Source organism: Salvelinus namaycush, chromosome 31, assembly GCF_016432855.1.
Source record: "Salvelinus namaycush isolate Seneca chromosome 31, SaNama_1.0, whole genome shotgun sequence".
Classification (NCBI taxonomy): domain Eukaryota; kingdom Metazoa; phylum Chordata; class Actinopteri; order Salmoniformes; family Salmonidae; genus Salvelinus; species Salvelinus namaycush.
The window spans coordinates 16,939,860-16,962,574 of NC_052337.1; the positions used below are offsets into that span (position 1 = coordinate 16,939,860).

General features: G+C 44.1%; 1 protein-coding gene across 1 annotated transcript in view; it reads right to left on the reverse strand.

Annotated features, from left to right (window-relative positions):
- Positions 1–20,642, reverse strand: part of sh3glb2b (SH3-domain GRB2-like endophilin B2b) — a 47,681-nt gene extending 27,039 nt beyond the window's left edge. The window contains exons 1-5 of the mRNA XM_038971175.1: positions 20,539–20,642; positions 13,400–13,541; positions 10,245–10,373; positions 7,634–7,767; positions 1,816–1,908 (exon numbers count right to left, since the gene is read on the reverse strand). Coding sequence (XP_038827103.1) covers positions 1,816–1,908; positions 7,634–7,767; positions 10,245–10,373; positions 13,400–13,541; positions 20,539–20,601 — 561 coding nt within the window. The 5' untranslated portion in view covers positions 20,602–20,642. The remainder of the gene's footprint in view (positions 1–1,815; positions 1,909–7,633; positions 7,768–10,244; positions 10,374–13,399; positions 13,542–20,538) is intronic.
- Between the last annotated feature and the right edge of the window lie 2,073 nt (positions 20,643–22,715).

The window sequence follows — 22,715 nt, forward strand, 5'->3', positions numbered from 1 at the left end:
ATCAACACAAGCAGCTCCAACAAACAGCACACTGAGGAAGAAGAAGAATGAAAAGGAGAATGAGAAGAAGAAGCAAACGGTCAGTTCCCACAGGAGTCTGGGATGGAGAAGCAAAGCTGCAGTTCATGGAATATGGGGGGCAGCAATGTGTCCTCTATACAGACAGAAGCTGCCTTAGCATGCTAAGCTAATTATGGCTACATACAGAGGCTCCGAGAGTTCTACAGACCTGGTTGACAGTAGCAGCCTTACAATGCTAAACTAATTATGGCTATATACCGCTGCTCCCAGAGTTCTACAGACCTGGCTCTGACAGTAGCAGCCACTCGAGGGCATGAGCATTCTCCCATACAGAATGCCTCAGCTCAGGGCCTATATTCATAAAGTGTCTCAGAGTAGGAGTGCTGATCTAGGATCAGTTTATAGTTTTAGATCATAATGAATATGATTATATGGACAGATCCTAGATCAGCACTTCTACTCTGAGATGCTTTGTGGATATTGGCCCAGGACTGTGCAGTGCAAGTAGCAGTGCGGTGCGCAGCCTATTTGTGTTTTATGATGTTAAGAGGAACTTGGATGGCATGAGTAACTTGTATTTTGTCACGCAGAGCCAGTGATGAGAATTAAATACTACCTCCACACCATGAGGCATGAATGGATTAGAAGAGCTTACACCAATATTTATTTGCATCAAGCGCCATGCACGTTTTCAAAGTCAAGGTCCAATATTCAGGTATCATTATAATGGTGGCAGACATCTTGGTTTTGCATTGTCTTCTGTTCAAACCTGACCATTGAACCTGTGGAATGGACAGCAGACTGGCTGGATACCCCCCATCACTCCCATCAGTCTTCAGGATGTGTGAGTGTGGGAATGAGCAGGGCTTTCCAACTGAGGGGACAATGGAGTATTGTTCAAAGGGTCCAGAGGCCCCTGAATCAGCTTTCAGGGCCCCAGACAATGAGGCGGGTAGACCTTGGAGATGGTAGTGGAAACACTGAGGTCACTTAAAACAACAGTCTAAAAATGTACAGTCTCAGTTCTACATCATCAACTTTGTTGCACCAGTGTACCATCCAAAACATTCTGTTTGGTAAAGTCAACTGGAAAAAAATAAAAATAAATGTTCCACCTCTCATATGACCATCTCTAGGTGTCATTACTGAAACAATCCCATTCAACTTTTCTTTGGGACTATACAGTATATTGTGGTGCATGGATGGTCTGAAAGAAGAGAGGGAGGATGCCCCGAACAACACTCAATGACAAAAATAAAAATGGGAGAAAAAGAGGCAAGCGAGATCGCTGAAAATACAACACTCCCGTCAATACTTACATCTCCCTCACACTGCGCAAATGATAACAGAGAAACATGTTAGTCCAAAGTTAGTCAACAGAGGGCACCGTTGGTCTCTACGTGCAAAACGGAAGAGAATGAGAGAGGTTGGAGGGTGAAGGGTGATTCTAGTTTGGGAGAGACAATTGCCATGCCCCATGTAAGGTTTGCAGAGAAGGTGAGTCAAAGGTAGACCCCTAGACATTGATGAAAATCCTCCACCCCTGCCCACCCCTATGGCCATTTCTATTGGTGTAGCTGGCTTAATGGTCTATGGATTTCTATTGATGTCCCAGTTGGAGTTGATCTAAGTTGACAGCACATTTAAGAAAGCTTGGGGGAAGGACAAGCAGTGAGCTCGTATTATGTGAGAACTGTATGTCAGGAATTGTATGTCCCATGTCAGGCCTGAAATCAATCAAACTGGGACTGCCAGTCATAAGGGGAGGGGTGTCTGAGGATGAGGAAGACTCACCGCCGCTTTAGCCTCGGCCTGCTTGGCTTTCTTGACACGTGCTTTACAGATGTCCAGGTCCAACCGCCGATTCTCCAGGAGACGTCTCTCTTTCTGCACAGGGGAGGAAGACGAGGAAGTGAGTGACACAAAACCAGACCACCACCACTCTCCCACTACTTCTCCTCTGTGCTACCCCAGAGCCACTTGTGTATCCACTTGGTAACAGCTCCACATTGCCCTCTGATATTGCTGGGTGGCATTTTTACCATGTTGCTTATATTACGGACGTCATGTTGCTTGCTTAGTGAGTAACCCCCCAATTGGGCTCATGCCTGGCTTGAACTCAGCACGTGACCGCCCTCCTTGACAACGTTCCAACAGTTTGAGCCTATAAAATAACACAAATGGAATCATATATTAACCAAAAAAGTGTTAAAGATATCAAAATATGTTTAGATTTTAGACTCGTCAAAGTTGCCACCCTTCTTTGCCTTGATGACACCTTTGCACGCTCTTGGCATTCTCTTAACCAGCTTCACCTGGAATGCTTTTCCAAGAGTCTTGAAGGGGTTCCCACATACGCTGAGCACTTGTTGGCTGCTTTTCCTTCTCTCCGCGGTCCAACTCATCCCAAACCATCTCAATTGGGTTGAGGTCGGAGGACCATCTGATGCAGCACTCCATCACTCTCCTTCTTGGTCAAATAGCCCTTACACAGCCTGGAGGTGTGTTTTGGGTAATTGTCCTGTTGAAAATCAAATGATAGTCCCACTAAGCGCAAACCAGATGGGATGGCGTATCGCTGCAAAATGCTGTGGTAGCTATGCTGGTTAAGTGTGCCTTGAATTCTAAATAAATCAGTGTCAGTGTCACCAGCAAAGCAACCCCACATCATCACACCCCCTCCTCCACACATGTAGAGATCATCCATTCACTTACTCTGCGTCTCATAAAGACACGGCGGTTGGAACCAACAACCTCAAATTTGGACTCATCAGACCAAAGAACAGATTTCCACCGGTCTAATGTCCATTGCTCGTGTTTCTTGGCCCAAGCAAGTCTCTTCTTATTATTGGAGTCCTTTAGTAGTGGTTTCTTTGCAGCAATTCGACCATGAAGGCCTGATTTATGCTGTCTCCTCCGAACAGTTCATGTCGGGATGTGTCTGTTACTTGAACTTGAACATTTATTTGTGCTGCAATTTGTGCTGCAATTCCACAAATTAACTTTTAACAAGGCACACCTGTTAATTGAAATGCATTCCAGGTGACTACCTCATAAAGCTGGTTGAGAGAATGCCAAGAGTGTGCAAAGCTGTCATCAAGGCAAAGGCTGGCTACTTTGAAGAATCTCAAATATATTTTGATTTGTTTGACACTTTGTTGGTTACTACATGATTACATATGTGTTGTTCCATAGTTTTGATGTCTACACTATTATTCTACAATGTAGAAAATAGTAAACAATTAAGAAAAACCCTTGAATGAGTAGGTGTGTCCAAACCTTTGACTGGTACTGTGCATTAAGGCCGTCACAACAAAAAGACAGTAACAGCGGCGGAATAAATTTAACTACACATACGTTTGTATCATCACAAAGCCGAGAGCAACATCTGTCCCGTGAAAACCTCAAAGCAAATAGTTATATGACCTGCAGCATGGTCAAGCAAGTTAATGTTTGACAGTTTACTAAACAACTATTGATTTACACTGAACAATAATATAAATGCAACATGTAAAGTGTTGGTCCCATGTTTTATGAGCTGAAATAAAAGATCCCAGAAATGTTCCATACGCACAAAAAGCTTATTTCTCTCAAATGTTACATCCCTGTTAGTGAGGATTTCTCCTTTGCCAAGATAATCCATCCACCTGACAGGTGTGGCATATCAAGAAGCTGATTAAACAGCATGGTCATTACACAGGCGCACCTTGTGCTGGGGACAATAAAAGGCCACCCTAAAATGTACAGTTTTGTCACAACACAATGACACAGATGTCTCAAGTTGAGACATCTTCATTTCTCTACCATAAGCCACCTCCCAATGTTGTTTTAGAGAATAACTGTAGACTAGTTGAACGCCAATGCCATCCTCCGCTCTTTCATGTTGGCAAAACAGTATATGGCCCTGTCATACAATACGCTTTTAGTTTTTGTTTTCATAGAATGCTTGCTAGCCTAACTTCCTCGTATGGGCAACAATGAACCAGCTAAGTTAGCTAGCTAGCTAACATTAGTTAATGTGAGCTTACTAGGCTACAACATAACACTGTTTTGCTAGCACAGACTGGAATATGTTCTGGGATCCTTCCCCTGGCATTGAGGCGTACACCACATCAGTCACTGGCTTCATCAATAAGTGCATCGATGACATCGTTCCCACAGTGACTGTACGTACATACCCCAAACAGAAGCCATGGATAACAGGCAATATTCGCACTGAGCTAAAGGGTAGAGCTGCCGCTTTCAAGGAGCAGGACTCTAACCCGGAAGCTAATAAGAAATCCCGCTATGCCCTCCGACGAACCATCAAACAGGCAAAGCGTCAATACAGGACTAAGATCGAATCGTACTACACCGGCTCTGACGCTCGTCGGATGTGGCAGGGCTTGCAAACTATTACAGAATACAAAGGGAAGCACAGCCGAGAGCTGCCCAGTGACAAGAGCCTACCAGACGAGCTAAATCCCTTCTGTGCTCGCTTCAGGGCAAGTAACACTGAAACATGCATGAGAGCATCAGCTGTTCAGGACGACTGTGTGATCACGCTCCCCGCAGCCGATGTGAGTAAGACCTTGAAACCGGTCAACATTCACAAGGCCGCAGGGCCAGACGGATTACCAGGACGTGTACTCCGAGCATGCGCTGTCCAACTGGCAAGTGTCTTCACTGACATTTTCAACATGTCCCTGATTGAGTCTGTAATACCAACATGTTTCAAGCAGACCACCATCCCTGTGCCCAAGAACACCATGTAACCTGTGTGGTATCCCAGGAGGTCTACCCCAAGGGATGGTAATAGAGGGGAGGTACGTGAGGCGACGTTGGCTCCCTCTGCTGGGAATACGGGAGCTGGGCACCCCGACACGGACAGCTAAGTGGAGGTAATTAGAGGAAAGTGCCAACCAGCCGTGGAGGCTAAATAAAAGGAGCACGATGGCACACCGCGGTAGAGAAGGGAGAGAGACGGACACCAGTTAAGAGAGAGAAGGAAGACCAAGCAAAACCTAAGTTATTTCTTTGATATATTTATTTTCTGTCTTAAGTAAAGTTGTTTTTCGGACTAAAGCCTCCCTGTCTCTGTGTCAATCTCTGCACGCTCAACCCAACACCCCACGGTATACCACACCTGCCTAAATGACTACCGATCCATAGCACTCACGTCTGTAGCCATGAAATGCTTTGAAAGGCTGGTCATGGCTCACATTAACACAATTCTCCCAGAAACCCTAGACCCACTCCAATTTGCATACCGCCCCAACAGATCCACAGATGATGCAATCTCTATTGCACTCCACACTGCCCTTTTCCACCTGGACAAAAGGAACACCTATGTGAGAATGCTATTCATTGACTACAGCTCAGCATTCAACACCTTAGTGCCCTCAAAGGTCATCACTAAGCTAAGGACCCTGGGACTAAACACCTCCCTCTGCAACCCCCAGGTGGTAAGGGTAGGTAACAACACGGGGGGCCCCTCAGGGGTGCGTTCTCAGTCCCCTCCTGTACTCCCTGTTCACTCATGACTGCACAGCCAGGCACGACTCCAACACCGTCATTAAGTTTGCCGATAACACAACAGTGGTATGTCTGATCACCGACAACAATGAAACAGCCTATAGGGAGGAGGTCAGAGACCTAGCCGTGTGGTGCAAGGACAACATCACCCTCAACGTGATAAAGACAAAGGAGATGATTGTGGACTACAGGAAAAGGAGAACCGAGCACGGCCCCATTCTCATCGACGGGCTGTAATGGAGCAGGTTGAGAGCTTCAAGTTCCTTGGCGTCCACATCACCAACAAAATAACATGGTCCAAGCACACCAAGACAGTCGTGAAGAGGGCACGACAAAACCTATTCCCCCTCAGGAGACAAAGGATTTGGCATGGGTCCTCAGATCCTCAAAAGGTTTTACAGCTGCACCATCGAGAGCATCCTGACGGGTTGCATCACTGCCTGGTATGGCAACTGCTCGACCTCCGACCGCAAGGCACTACAGAGAGTAGTGCGTACGGCCCAGTACATCACCGGAGCCAAGCTTTCTGCCATCCAGGACCTCGATACCAGGCGGTGTCAGAGGAAGGCCTAAAAATTGTCAGAGACTCCAGCCACCCCAGTCATAGACTGTTCTCTCTAATCAAATGGCTACCCAGACTATTTGCATTGCCGCCCCCACCCCCCTCTTCGACGCTGCTACTACTCTGTTATTGTCTATGTACAGCCACTTTAATAACTCTGCCTACATGTACATATTACATCAATTACCTCGACACCGGTGCCCCCGCACATTGACTCTGTACAGGTACCCCTTGTATATAGCCCCGCTATTGTTATTTACTGCTGCTCATTAATTATTTGCTATTCTTATCGTTTACTTTTTGGGGGGTATTTTTTTTAAACTGCATTGTTGGTTAAGGGCTTGTAAGTAAGCATTTCACTGTAAGGTGTAATACCTGTTGAATTATGCACGTGACAAATAAAATCTGATTTGATTTGAAATGCTTGCTGGCATCAATCAATCAAATGCTACGGCCGCAACATGTAATACTCTTTTGTTCCAGACAGCACAGATACATGGGCTCCACATACTGAGACAGAGGGGCACTTTCTCTCGCTCGTATGATTTCTCTGGTGAGATTCAGCCCCTTGCGAATTGACAGAAAAGTATGAAAACACAGAGACGAAAGCGAAATGATTTTATATATTATAATTTTTTATTGGTCCAATATTTGGGGAAGCCTGGCTTCCATGAATACACGCCACTGTCCATCCTCAATATTTCAAGCTAGCTGTGGCGTGAGCTTAACCATCTAGACTCTAAGCCAGGGGTGTGGGCTAACATATGGAATGGGGGGGTTGCTAACATATGGAATTGTTTTAAGATGATCATACCAAGGATTATTTAGCTATTTGACTTTGAATTTTAAGACCCCTTACTGCTATTAGCCAACAGAAATGCATTGAATAACAGATTTTGTCCCCCAAAAAATCTAAAGAAAGTTTGTTCTGAAGTGTCTGTCCTATATCTGAGAGATATAAGAAAGATCAGTAAAAAATTATATATTTTTTTACATGTATTTATCCCCTTATTTTAGGCACTAAACTATCTCCATATATACTTCCATTCATTTTTAAAACTGGTACCGGGGACCCTCAGATGAGTCTCGTGAGCATCCTAAAGCAAAACACCACCGTGTTCATGAGTGTCTCAGCTTTCCTCTTGGTTCATATTAGTGTGTAGCCCAAACCGTTCGGACGCTACATACGATTTTGTGAGAAGACCAATTTTCGGGATGTCTCATGGTCTGACAAACACCGCTCTAGCTCTGTCACCTTTCACTGCAGATGCGGAAGGGCGATATCGGCAGATGCGGTTGATTGAGATGCAGTCCATGCAAATAACAGATATCTCTAGCTTAAACAGACAGATTTTGATGGGGATTTTTTTATTATGTTAATTAGATTTCCGCGAGGGACGACCACTGTAGGCGAAGGGTTAAGGTACGTTCTTAACTCCGCGAACACTTACACTTATCTTCAGCTTAAAGTGCCTAAGGGGTAGAGGCTAGGCATGAGGGGCTAGGAATTGATTTAGGATTTCACAGAATACTCACAGATATGGTTCTCCAGTCTCCCTCCAGGAAGTTGCGGAGAGGAGTGAGGAAGTTGATAGCCGAGGTCTGGAGGAACTCCCTCTCCGCCCCGCCCAGTCTACTCTGGTACTCCCCCACCGTGATCAGGGTACTGCCTGTCACTCACACACACACACACAATTAGGTTGATGACAGAAGTGGATGATTAGGTTGTTGACAGTGAATATACATGACTGGGCAATAATAATATGGCCAATTCCTTTTTAGTTCCAGTCCATTCAGGAGACAAAGGGACATACCGGACCGGGACATTGAATTCCATGACATTCGTTCAGTTTCCTAAATTACCAGGGAGTTAGAATGAAACTGAGCCCAACTCATCAGATCAGAACTGCCCGGCCATTGACCCAGTGGAAGGAGGAGCGAGAGAGAGAGATAGAGAGAGGGAGCCAGGTCAGAGACTCCGTCCCCTCCACTCCCAGTGAAAAAAACCTTCCAGTACAGTAATCGAATTCAACAATGCCAATAATAATGTTTTCAATTAAACTTTTGCTTTCAAAAGCAGCACAAACATAGAACATGTAAGAATGAACAATAGCCATTGAATTCTACCGTGCTGATATACTGTACGTTATAGGGATATAATGTACACTCTAGAATGCCCTTCAAGCCCATCAGAAACAAGTATTCAACAATGGTATAAACATAAATCATTATAGCCATGCATTATATCAACCCTCCCCCTTGTTAGGTTCTAAATAAACAGTAAAAACTACCGGACAACTAAGACAAGCTCAAACCAAGTTTATTCACCCAATGGGTCAGACAGCTGAACAGACAAAGACATGATCCCACCATCACAAGTATATATACCCCACTTAAGAACAAGTCTTCTCCTTTTCTCTAAACATGACATCTTTATTGCTAGGCAGGAAGTAGTAATAAATTGTTCCTTCTCCCTTAATGTGACCTGACCTCGGCCCCCATTCCTCACTAATCCACAGCTATCCACCCTTATCAGTGACCGCAACCATCTGATTGCCTTTCCCTTACTCAGTAACATTCCAAGCCCCTGGCTCATATACAACCTTAACTGACCCCACCATATACATTACTCCTACCATTAACTTCTGGTGTAGCAAGTATTTGAAATTACAACCCAACAACTGAAACCAGACTGTGTCCCTTCTCCTTTCCAAAGGATACCTGATGTCTGACAATAACATGTTCTGACAGAGTGTAAACCTTCTGCATTCCCCTCTCCCCCTTAGTGACTTGATTAAGGATATTTATAAGTCAGAACTCATCCCCCTCAACTCAGCATCTCTCCATGCTTCATTGCATTAACCACTCTTTACTGCTGTTATAAAGGATGGATGGATGGATGGATGGATGGATAGATAGACGGACATATAATCGTTTTGAGAGACTGGGGATTTTCAGTAAGAAACTGCCGCTGGAGGGAATTTCTTGGGACCACACGCGCACACACACACACAGCGTGCTAAGCCAAGCTGCTAAATTGTGAGGCATGGTATCATCAAACCGCTGTGTAAAGGATCAGATTAGTTGTGAGAGGAGTGGGTATCCCGCCAGCTTCCTAGGTAATCAAAGTCAGCATCAGAGCTATAACTCTGTCTATAGACACAACTATCCATTATCACACTGGCTCACAGTCTATGGGAGACAAAACAGTCGCAAGCTGCATTTATTGGGAATTTATATCATAACTGGCGAGTGTTGGCCATCCTTTTCATTCAAGTTGGATTACTCCTGGGCTGCAGCACCCAAAGATCATCATTAATATACTGGCCCACAATGCTCTGTCAGGGGTTCTTAAACCTTTTCAGCTAAAGAGACAAATTACAAAATGAGCGTCCTTCCGTGACCAAATTCCTCCTCCAAAGACCCAAATTAAGAAATAGTGTGTGATTACCGGTATATTGTAAACTCATAACACATTTCACATGCCTAGAGCAGAGTTTAAGAAACCCTACTCTAACATACAGTACAATGTGTCCAACCATTACTTAGATTGTTGAGAGAAAATCCCTTAAAAATGTGCCTAGAAAGAGAACCATTAAGAGATTCCACTTCACTGCAAGAATGCTCATATCGTATTCAGGTTGAACACATTTTCTAATAGACTTGGGTATCCCCATCTGGACAACTTGAGTCACTTTGGCCATGGTCCACATCATACATAGCAGTTGGGCATCAGATTGCTATGTCATAGATGAGGATATCTGATATACTAAACACCTATTCAGGCGTTATGTGATCTGGCAAGCGACTGCAATATAGTCGGCCTGGAACGCGGCCATTATGTTCTGAATAAAATGGAGGCCTGGGCAGCTGATGGAGGCTGATGGCATTTAGAACACTGGGTACTGCCATGTTGTTTGTTTCTGTGCCAACCACACACAGACAGCTGAGCACCTGGTACAGTGTGGGCAGCATTGCCAGCCCACCCAGACACATTGGCATCAATACATTATGTAGATTTCAATTAAGATTTCAATTAATACTAAGGTTCAGGAACAATGACTTTCAAAAACAAGAGGGTGTTGCAGAACAAATAGCAGAATAGAGTGTTACGGCACCTCCTGCGGCTGTCAAACGTTCCACCTACCATATGGGGTCCCTGGGCCAAAGTCTTTAGCAGCATCCAGCATATACTGTCCCAGCAGCTCTCCATTGGTTGTCCTGGATGGGATCTTCTTATCTAACTTCTCATAGAAAAACTCCTCTATACGCGCACCTGTGTAAAAGTAAAGAATAAGATAGTTCACACCAGACAGCAATTAGGTACCTCAATCAGTAAATGTAGTGCTTTTCCTTTGTGCCAAAAACCCAATAAATAAAAAAATACCAATTTCAAGGTACAAAAAAGCACAAGTAATATAATGATGTGACACCTCAACCCAACCCCCTCGAAAAACCTGAATCCCCTGTCTTCTCAGTCTTTATCTATGCCCTTTCAACAGAGGCATTCATTAATTAGCCTACATCATTTATCACTAGAGAAAAGTCCTTCAGGTACAATGAAATTACCTAAATGTCTCTTCCATTTTCAAAGCAGTGAGTTTTAAAACCATACACCAAAACAACTCTACTGAGCAATAACAATTCCGAAATGTACGAGTTATTGATTATAAACGTAATAACGTACATATGGACAGACAATGAATAACAAGACTTAACAGTTGACAACTCCTATCTACAATGTTATACTGCTTGTTGTTGGAAAGTGAAAGGCAACATTGATCAATGCACTACAGAAGAAGACACAGCATGGGAGTGAAATGGAGGAGGTGGCAGTTCTCTCTGGAACCTATCCAGCTTTCTACACACAACATTTAGCAGATAAACAAAGGCTTATTTTTTACCCCCTCCAAACACTTTTACAAGATATACATACATACACACACAACGGGAAAAGCACATCAACAAGTACACACACACGATGACACACACTCCTTTGTGTATGTGCTTCTTGATGAGAATGAGGGTAGGGGAGAGGTTGGTGGTTCCTTCACAGATTTGTCCCAAATGGCACCCTATTCTCTATACACTGACTGTACAAAACATTAGAAACACCTGCTCTTCCATGACATGGACTGACCAGATCAATCCAGGTGAAAGCTATGATCCCTTATTGATGTCACTTGTTAAATCCATTTTTAAGCCTTGAGACAATTGAGACATGTATTTTGTATTTCTGCCATTCAGAGGGTTAATGGGCAAGACAAAATATCTAAGTACCTTTGAATGGGGTAATGGTAGTAGGTGCCAGTGTAACGGATGTGAAATGGCTAGCTAGTTAGCGGGTACGCGCTACTAGCGTTTCAATCAGTTACGTCACTTGCTCTGAAACCTAGAAGTAGTGTTGCACCTTGCTCTGCAAGGGCCGTGGCCTTTGTGGAGCGATGGGTAACGATGCTTCGTGGGCGACAGTTGTTGATGTGTGCAGAGGGTCCTGGTTCGCGCCCGTGTCGGGGCGAGGGGACGGTTTAAAGTTATACTGTTACACCAGGCGCACCGGTTTGAGTGTGTCAAGAGCTGCAATGCTGCTGGGATTCACTCTCGCAACAGTTTCCTGTGTGTATCAAGAATCCAGCCAATTTGACACAACTGTGGGAAGCATTGGAGTTAACATGGAGTTAACATGGGCCAGCATCCCTGTGGAATGCTTTTGACACCTTGTAGAGTCCATGCCCTGACGAATTGAGGCTGTTCTGAGGGCAACTCAATATTAGGAAGGTGTTCCTAATGTTTTGTACACTGTGTCTACTGTAGGACTCTGGTAAAAAGTAGTGCACATCGTAGGAAATAGTGTGCCATTTGGGTCCCTCCTCCTCTGCACAGATGGGCACTAAACACAATTAGCCCTCCTACCCCAGTTTACCTTGCCTAAATCATTACCGTCCCAAATCTGATTTGAGAAGTGCACACAAGTCTCTTCAACTAATCTTGGTTACCCAGAAGTAAAATTATTGTAAAAAGTTGTAACTTCCAGTTTAATCTGTCCACAACTAACTTTCGTGCAACACCTCAATTGAATTTGACATCAATGACACTATTTATGCTGAAGTTTCCCTTGTGTATGCATATCTCAAGTCAGAGCAACCAAACAGGCCTTGGACTTGGCCTTGCATGGAAAGTCACCGTAAGAATGAAAGTCCCTTACGGAGTGACATTTTGCAGAGAAAGAAGGACCAATTGGAGTTATTAGCTATCTATAACCAGCCATCATAGGCAATCATGTGAGTACAAGGGCCTCGTCCTATTTCAGCACCTAGCCCCTTGCTCTTCACAGTTCAAAGATGCTAAAGGACTAAGCAAAAGTTGTAAACCATATGATAAAGTAGACCATGGCATTGACCTATCCAGCTCCTTCAGATCTGTGATCCCTGAAGGGGTGCAGTATGTTAAGGGTTTAGGTCCAAAATGAAATCATTCCACACATTCCAACTGACCCCCATAGGAAGTCTTATGGGGGTTGGGAGCCTCAAGTACGCTGCTACTACGACTACTACTGCTGCTGCTACTACTACTACTACTACTACTATTGCTACTACATACTGAGAGTGGAGACAGACTTACCAGTGTGGTCAACTGTAGCATGGAGGGTCAGAAAGTCAATGATTAGTTTTCTAACATACTAGTTTTCTTTCTCTCAAAGGGACCAATGCCACAATGTACTGTATACTTCAATAGTACTTATTTGGACATATGCATGTCGGCAAAACACAGCCAGAGAAAAACGCTAGCTAGGGCTCAGAACCTAAAACACAGCCAGAGAAAAACGCTAGCTAGGGCTCAGAACCCAAAACACAAAACAGAGAAAAACGCTAGCTAGGGCTCAGAACCCAAAACACAGCCAGAGAAAAACGCTAGCTAGGGCTCAGAACCCAAAACACAGCCAGAGAAAAACGCTAGCTAGGGCTCAGAACCCAAAACACAGCCAGAGAAAAACGCTAGCTAGGGCTCAGAACCCAAAACACAGCCAGAGAAAAACGCTAGCTAGGGCTCAGAACCCAAAACACAGCCAGAGAAAAACGCTAGCTAGGGCTCAGAACCCAAAACACAAACAGAGAAAAACACTAGCTAGGGCTCAGAACCCAAAACACAAACAGAACGGCATCACCATGAAGGCTCCTTTCAGCCTGGTCGCAGATCTGTTTGTGCTGTCTTGTTTGGCATTGGCAATGACCATGGGAGTTGACCGGACAGCACAAACAGGTCTAAGACCCAGCTATAGGTTGCTTTAGGACTGGGTCTTACTTGGATTGGGCTGCAACAAGACCTCTGTTTGCCTGAAGATCTTCTCAGTCCAGTTCTTGGTGCAGTCGGCCCGGGCGATCAGATTCTCCAAGTGGGCATCGAGCTCAGTCTTCTCCGCAGAGCCCAACTTCTCTTCTGTGAACTTGGAGACAAAAAGGAATAAATCATAATTACTGACAAAAACATACACCTAAATAATGTAGGCTAAGACAGCATACGTTATGACTGGCAAAAAACAACATTGTTCTGTAAGTCAGTGGCAGCTGGGCAAATTGTAACCAGCCGAAACGGTTCTGTCTGGCTCTGAAATGTTTCCGTGAATGGCCCATTTTGAGCAGCTTGTGACTGCTAAGGCCTTCTAAGCCTAACCTCTCGAACTACAACACAAAGCTAAGCAACCAAATGAACCTAAGCTCAACCACCACGTCGTGTCTGTGTGGGTGGAGGGAGGGAGGAGCGGAACAGACAGACAGAGAGAGAACTGTGAGGATAGCTGAGCGCAGAAGCTCCCCGAGTGACTGCTGTATAATTGTGCAGCAGCCACACTGGTAGCCCATCCGGCATCACAAGACGTCTTGAGCTCCCTCATTCCATCTGGCATCACAAGACGTCTTGAGCTCCCTCATTCCATCTGGCATCACAAGACGTCTTGAGCTCCCTCATTCCATCTGGCATCACAAGACGTCTTGAGCTCCCTCATTCCATCTGGCATCACAAGACGTCTTGAGCTCCCTCATTCCATCTGGCATCACAAGACGTCTTGAGCTCCCTCATTCCATCTGGCATCACAAGACGTCTTGAGCTCCCTCATTATGACTCATGATTAACCAATCACTTGAAGACTTTCACTTCTGCTCCACTGCAAAATGGCAACAAGAAAAAGAAGCCTATCATAAGGCTATAATAAAAGTAGCTTTGCTTGAAATACCACCTTATCTGGCGTGAATATAACAGCTAACCCATTTCATACGCAGTACATTGAAATACATGCCATATCTACTCCTAAAAAGTACTACAACCACATCCCTAATAATGTGCTGACAATATCAAGCCATTTCAAAATCTTTATCTTTTGGGATACTGGCTACTAAGTGCATAATGTGGTTTGCCATCAGCCACAGAGCTAGTCTCACAGCACAGTAGGACTACATCAGCCACAGAGCTTGTCTCACAGCACAGTAGGACTACATCAGCCACAGAGCTAGTCTCACAGCACAGTAGAACTACATCAGCCACAGAGCTAGTCTCACAGCACAGTAGGACTACATCAACCACAGAGCTAGTCTCACAGCACAGTAGGACTACATCAGCCACAGAGCTAGTCTCACAGCACAGTAGGACTACATCAGACTTTCTTTCTATGCATTGGTGCGCTCAGGTTTATTTCTCACAGGGGGATTTTTAGCATGTGAAGACAGGAGCTGGAGATGGCATAAAAGGGCTGTTACAATGACTGTTACTGGTAACCCAAATCCAAACCATTAGAAAACTAGGGAAATGCTTCAGTGATTACCATTCTAACGGAATGGTAATATTTGGCCATATTTTCCTGTTCTTGGATCACATGTGGTCGTCAACAGAGGTGACTGGTGGGAGCGAAACATCTGTTTCCTCTCGAGTGACCCTGCACTTTAGGTTGAATCACAGTTACTGATTCGTGGAGAAATCCTGCCCCTAGCATTTCACACAGTAAAAAGCTGATACTACTACTAGCCATCTAAAGTGAGCTCTAAAAGTATTGTGATAGTGACATATTGTTGTTTTGGCTCTGTACTCCAGCACTTTGGATGTGAATGATACAATGACTATGAAGTACAGACTGTCAGCTTTAATTTGAGGGTTTTTTCATCCATATCGTGCAAAACGTTTAGAAATTACAGCCCTTTTTGTACATAGTCCCTTCATTTCAGGGGACAAAAAGTTTTGGGACCAATTCACTTGTGTATTAAAGTAGTCCAAAGTTTAGTATTTAGTCCCATATTCCTAGCATGCAAAGATTACATCAAGCTTGTGACTCTACAAACTTGTTGGATGCATTTGCTGTTTGTTTTGGTTGCGTTACAGATTATTTTGTGTCCAACAGAACTTAATGGTAAATAATGTATTGTGTTATTTTGGAGTCACTTTTACTGTAAATAAGAATATAATGTTTCTAAACACTTCTACATTAATGTGGATGCTACCATGACTACGGATAATCCTGAGTGAATCTTGGATAATGATAAGTGAGAAAGTTACAGAAGCAGAAATATCATACCACCATTACAATAACAGGGAGGTTAGCATTTTTTGGGGGGGGGTATAATATTTAAGCAATCAGGCATGGGGGGGGAGGGTGATATATGGCTAATATACCACGGCTAAGAGTACCTGGATACAGTTCTTAGCGTGGTATATTGGCCATATACCACAAACCTGATGTGCCTTATTGCTATTATAAACTGGTTACCAATGTAATTAGAGCAGTAAAAATAAATGTTCTCATACTCGTGGTATACGGTCACATGATGCTGTATTGTTCACTTGCTTTACCAAAACCTGTACAGTGTGGACTTGTTTGACCATTAAAGGCCTACATTGCAGGCTATTCAATCCATTGGCAGCCATGTAAGCCCTGTGAAAACATCCAATTCTAGAAGCCAGAGAAACACTCAATTCCAAATAGGCCTATTTTATACCACTCCAAGTTGAAAAAGTACTGAGAGTGGTAGCATACTAGTCCCGTTGTGGATAGGCCTAATGATAATATACACTGCTCAAAAAAATAAAGGGAACACTTAAACAACACAATGTAACTCCAAGTCAATCACACTTCTGTGAAATCAAACTGTCCAATTAGGAAGCAACACTGATTGACAATAAATTTCACATGCTGTTGTGCAAATGGAATAGACAAAAGGTGGAAATTATAGGCAATTAGCAAGACACCCCCAAAAAAGGAGTGATTCTGCAGGTGGTGACCACAGACAACTTCTCAGTTCCTATGCTTCCTGGCTGATGTTTTGGTCACTTTTGAATGCTGGCGGTGCTCTCACTCTAGTGGTAGCATGAGACGGAGTCTACAACCCACACAAGTGGCTCAGGTAGTGCAGTTCATCCAGGATGGCACATCAATGCGAGCTGTGGCAAAAAGGTTTGCTGTGTCTGTCAGCGTAGTGTCCAGAGCATGGAGGCGGTACCAGGAGACAGGCCAGTACATCAGGAGACGTGGAGGAGGCCGTAGGAGGGCAACAACCCAGCAGCAGGACCGCTACCTCCGCCTTTGTGCCAGGAGGTGCACTGCCAGAGCCCTGCAAAATGACCTCCAGCAGGCCACAAATGTGCATGTGTCTGCTCAAACGGTCAGAAACAGACTCCATGAGGGTGGTATGAGGGCCCGACGTCCACAGGTGGGGGTTGTGCTTACAGCCCAGCACCGTGCAGGACGTTTGGCATTTGCCAGAGAACACCAAGATTGGCAAATTCGCCACTGGCGCCCTGTGCTCTTCACAGATGAAAGCAGGTTCACACTGAGCACATGTGACAGACGTGACAGAGTCTGGAGACGCCGTGGAGAACGTTCTGCTGCCTGCAACATCCTCCAGCATGACCGGTTTGGCGGTGGGTCAGTCATGGTGTGGGGTGGCATTTCTTTGTGGGGCCGCACAGCCCTCCATGTGCTCGCCAGAGGTAGCCTGACTGCCATTAGGTACCGAGATGAGATCCTCAGACCCCTTGTGAGACCATATGCTGACACATGCACATTTGTGGCCTGCTGGAGGTCATTTTGCAGGGCTCTGGCAGTGCACCTCCTTGCACAAAGACGGAGGTAGCGGTCCTGCTGCTGGGTTGTTGCCCTCCTACGGCCTCCTCCACGTCTCCTGATGTACTGGCCTGTCTCCTGGTAGCGCCTCCATGCTCTGGACACTACGCTGACAGACACAGCAAACCTTTTTGCCACAGCTCGCATTGATGTGCCATCCTGGATGAACTGCACTACCTGAGCCACTTGTGTGGGTTGTAGACTCCGTCTCATGCTACCACTAGAGTGAGAGCACCGCCAGCATTCAAAAGTGACCAAAACATCAGCCAGGAAGCATAGGAACTGAGAAGTGGTCTGTGGTCACCACCTGCAGAATCACTCCTTTTTTGGGGGTGTCTTGCTAATTGCCTATAATTTCCACCTTTTGTCTATTCCATTTGCACAACAGCATGTGAAATTTATTGTCAATCAGTGTTGCTTCCTAAGTGGACAGTTTGATTTCATAGAAGTGTGATTGACTTGGAGTTACATTGTGTTGTTTAAGTGTTCCCTTTATTTTTTTGAGCAGTGTATTTTTTTTATTTTTGTCATTTAACACAGACATTTTTAAAAACTTTTTTAGAATCTAACTCACAACCCTGGCGCTGCAACTGCCATGCTCTACCAACTGAGCTACACAGTGGGATCGGTTTAATGGTCAATTGCACACAAGGTCCAATTGAAATTTGACTTAACCCAACCCCTCTGAAAGACACACATACACAGTGTACTAAACATTAAGAACACCCCCCCCCATTTTGCCCCCAGAACAGCTTCAATTCGTTAGGGCATGGACTAAACAAGGTAATGTTCTGAAAACATTCCACACAGGGATGCTGGCACACACATGGGAAACTGTTGAGCGTGAACAACGTTCAAGCCTAAAAAAAATGTTTTTTTAACCCGTCTCCTCCCCTTCATATAGACTGATTGAAGTGGATTTAACAATTGACATCAATAAGGGATCATTGATTTCACATGGTCAGTCTATGTCATGGAAAGAGCAGGCATCCTTAATGTTTTGTCCACTCAGTATATATACAGTGCATTCAGAAAGTATTCAGACACCTTGACTTTTCCACATTTTGTTACGTTACAGCCGTACTCTAAAATGGATTAAATTGTTGCTTTTCCTCATCATTCTACACACAATACCCCATAATGACAAAGCAAAAACATGTTTTTAGAAATTTGGCAAATGGATAAAAAAAAATATATATCACATTTACATAAGTATTCAGACTCTTTACTCAGTACCTTTGGCAGCGATTACAGCCTTGAGTATAACGCTACAAGCTTGGCACACCTGTTTTTGGGGGAGTTTCTCCCATTCTTTTCTGCAGATCCTCTCAAGCTGTTGGATGGGGAGAGTCGCTGCACAGCTATTTTCAGGTCTCTCCAGAGATGTTTGATCGGGTTCAAGTCTGGGCTCTGGCTAGGCCACTCAAGGACATTGAGACTTGTCCCAAATCCACTCCTTCATTGTCTTGGCTGTGTGCTTAGGGTCTTTGTCCTGTTGGAAGGTGAACCGTTGCCCCAGTCTGAGGTCCTGAGCGCTCTGAAGCAAGTTTTCATCAAGGATCTTTCTGTACTTTAATCCTTTTATCTTTCCCTCGATCCTGACTAGTCTCCCAGTCCCTGCCGCTGAAAAACATCTCCACAGCATGATGCTGCCACCACCACACTTCACCGTAGAGATGGTGCCAGGTTCTCCAGATGTGACACTTGGCATTCAGACCAAAGAGTTCAATCTTGGTTTTATCAGATCAGAGAATCTTATTTCTCATTGTCTTAGTCCTTTAGGTGCCAAAAGGCTTTTGGCAAACTCCAAGCGGGCGGTCATGTGCCTTTTACTGAGGAGTGGTTTCAGTCTACCATAAAAGACCTGATTGGTGGAGTACTGCACAGATGGTTGTCCTTCTGGAAGGTTCTCCCATCTCCGCAGAGGAACTCTGGAGCTTTATCAGAGTGACTATCAGGTTCTTGGTCACCCTTCTCCCCTCCGATTGCTCAGTTTTGGCCGGGCGGCCAGCTCTAGGAAGAGTCTTGGTGGTTCCAAACTTCTACCATTTAAGAATGATGGAGGTCACTGTGTTCTTGGGGACCTTCAATGCTGCATAAATGTTTTGGTACCCTTCCCCAGAGCTGTGCCTTGACATAATCCTGTCTCGGAGCTCTACAGACAGTTCCTTCTCACTCATGACTTGGTTTTTGCTCTGAGACGCCCTGTCAACTGTGGGACCTTTTATAGACAGGTGTGTGCCTTTTCAAATCATGTCCAATCAATTGAATTTACCACAGGTGGTTGGACTCCAATCAAGTTGTAGAAACATCTCAAGGATGATCAATGGAAACAGGATGCAGCTGAGCTCAATTTCGAGTCTCATAGCAAAGGGTCTGAATACTTACGTAAATAAGGTATTTCTGTGTTCTTTTTAATAAATTTGCAACAACAAAAAACAATGTTTTGCTTTGTCATTATGTGGTACTATGTGTAGATTGGTGAGGGAAATCCATTTAGAATAAGGCTGTAATGTAACAAAATGTGGAAAAAGGGAAAGGGTCTGAATAATTGCCGAATGCACACACACTCATACAGGTTTTGGAGAGGGGGGCTGTTGTTGTGTGGGGAGGGGGGGGGGGGGGGGTTAAATGCCTTGGTCAAGGGCACAATTGCAGGCAATGGCATCTATGATTTGATACCAGCAACCCTCTGGTTGCCAGCTCACTTCCCAACAGATTTTTCCCTTCGGTCCTGGGATTCAAACTGGCAACCCTCCGGGCTCGCCTCTCAAATCGCTAAACTACTGTACCTGCCGGCTGACAGGGAAACAGGTCAATCCTATGATTAGAATACGACCAATGACTGAGGAATAAGACATAGGCTGCTACACACACCATTATTAGTCCTCACGCAATACAGCATAATACAAAAATGTCGCCTTTTTTCAGTGAGGACTGCAATGACAACCAGTGGCATGATGCATAGAAATGTATAGCAGACAGGTCTAGTAGCCTAGCCCTACAATTCTCTGACAGGAGTGTAAAGTAGCGGTTAGAGGAGTCGCCGCCCTGTATCCTGGTGACCGTCACATGCACCCCTCGGCGCTACGGTCGAAAACAGACATAAATAATGAAGGGCTTAACCAGAATTATCGGCTTACAATGACGTTAACGGTGAGAAAAACCTAAACGAAAAACATTCCCTATTCTTAAATATTTTTGAAGTAACCGTTTATATTTGGTGTTTGCAGCGTTATATGAGAAAGACGACCCTTACAATCCGCCTCGGAATAAAATAATTACAGACTACGCACCTCGCATTCATAGGATTTCACATAACACATTCACTAAATACCTGGACTGCACGGGTGAAGAAGACTCCTGCATCAGAAGTAAGCTTTTTGAGATTGAAATCCATCGTATCAGTGTGTCCACCGCTTCTTCGGCTTGTTACTGTCCCCTGCAAAGGGAGTCCTGTCGCGCAGATGCGATGATGTAGTACACAAACGCACAGCCTGGTCTCAGACCAGATGTAACATAGTAAATGTAAATCCGGGATGAAGCAGTACACAAACGCACAGCCTGGTCTCAAATTAGTATGATATGTTACGTTTAGTATGATATGGTTACAGAAGACAGAAGGTTACTTAAGAAATCTTGAGTCTATTGACCGTGAATCTAACTAACATAATTTTTTAAAATCCCCATCAAAATCCGTCAGTTTAAACTAGAGATATCAAGTTTTTTTTATTTGGGCTGCAGCTCAATCCATTGCAACCACTTATGTCGGCCTTCTGCATCTACTGCATCTACTTTATTTGCCGCTAGTCTGTGAATCTATGAGTGACAGTAGGCTGTTCAAGATTGCACACATTGAAAATGTTCCAGCCTGAATGCGCATGATGCGCTGTTCCAAAATGTCAAATTAGGGTTTGTAAGGTTATGGAAATGAGTTTAATGAGTTTGTTAATGTAATTCATGATAATATAAATATTAACAATCACTTAAAAATCTACGTCAGCCATTATCAGAATGATCCTTCAGTGCGTGTCTGTGTGTGTTGCGTGTGTGTCTGTAGGTGTGGGCATTGCCAGAGGAGAGAGAGCACTACATTTCAGCAGCAGGTATAAAATAATGACAGACAACAGACTAACTGACAGTTATCTCGCTAGTTAACTATAGCTAACTAGATACGTATCAATTTGATCCCTGATTCATTGAATGAGGGTATCATTTTATAAACACATTTATAAACACATTTTTTCCACAAAGTTTACTAAGGGATGGTAACAGGCTGATTGGTTGGCTATTTGAGCCAGTAAAAGGGGCTTTAATATTCTTGGGTAGCGGAACTGTTTTTGCTTCCCTCCAGGCCTGAGGGCACACACCTTCTAGTAGGCTTAGATTGATTATGGCAAATAGGAGTAGCAATATCATCCGCTATTATCCTCAGTAATTTTCCATCCAAGTTGTCAGACCCCGGTGGCTTGTCATTGTTGATAGACCAAAAAAAGAATCACTTCTTCCACTCACTTTACAGAATTCAAAATTACAATGCTTGTCTTTCATAATTTGATCAGTTATACTTGGATGTGTAGTGTCAGCATTTGTTGCTGGATGTCATGCCTGTTTGCTAATCTTGCCAATGAAAAAAATCATTAAAGTAATTGGCCATATCAATAGGTTTTGTGATGAATGAGCCATCTCATTCAATGAGTTTGCCTTTTTGCCCAAAAATTTCATTTAAGATGCTCCAAAGCTTTTTACTATCATTCTTTGTAATTTATATTTGTTTCATAGTGTAGTTTCTTCTTCGTTTTATTCAGTTTAGTCACGTTTTCTTAATTTGCGGTACATTTGTGCAGCCAGACTTATTTGCCATTCCTTTTGCCTCATCCCTCTCAAATATACAATTTTTCAATTCCACATCAATCCAAGGGAATGTAACAGTTTTTACAGTCATTTTCATAATGGGTGAATGCTTATTAGTAACTGGAATAAGCAATTTCATAAATGTGTCAAGTGCAGTGTCTGGTTGCTCCTCATAGTCCCCGCGATATGCACATTTTCAGGGAAGTCAGGAGAACCAATATACACAGTCAGTTAGGACAGCAAAGGCTAGCTTTTTCAAACTGAAATTTGCATCCTGCAGCACTAATTCCAAAAACTTTTGGGACTCTGTAAAGTCAATGGGGAATAAGAGCACCTCCTCCCAGCTGCCCACTGCACTGAGACTTGGAAACACTGTTACCACCGATAAATCCACAATAATCGAGAATTTCAATAAGCATTTCTCTACGGCTGGCCATGCTTTCCACCTGGCTACCCCAACCCCGGCCAACAGCTCTGCACCACCTGCAGCAACTGGCCCAAGCCCCCCTGCTTCTCCTTCACCCAAATCCAGACAGTTGATGTTTTGTGAGAGCTGCGAAATCTGGATCCCTACAAATCAGCTGGGCTAGACAATCTGGACCATCTCTTCCTGAAATGATCTGCCGCCATTGTTGCAACCCCTATTACTAGTCTGTTCAA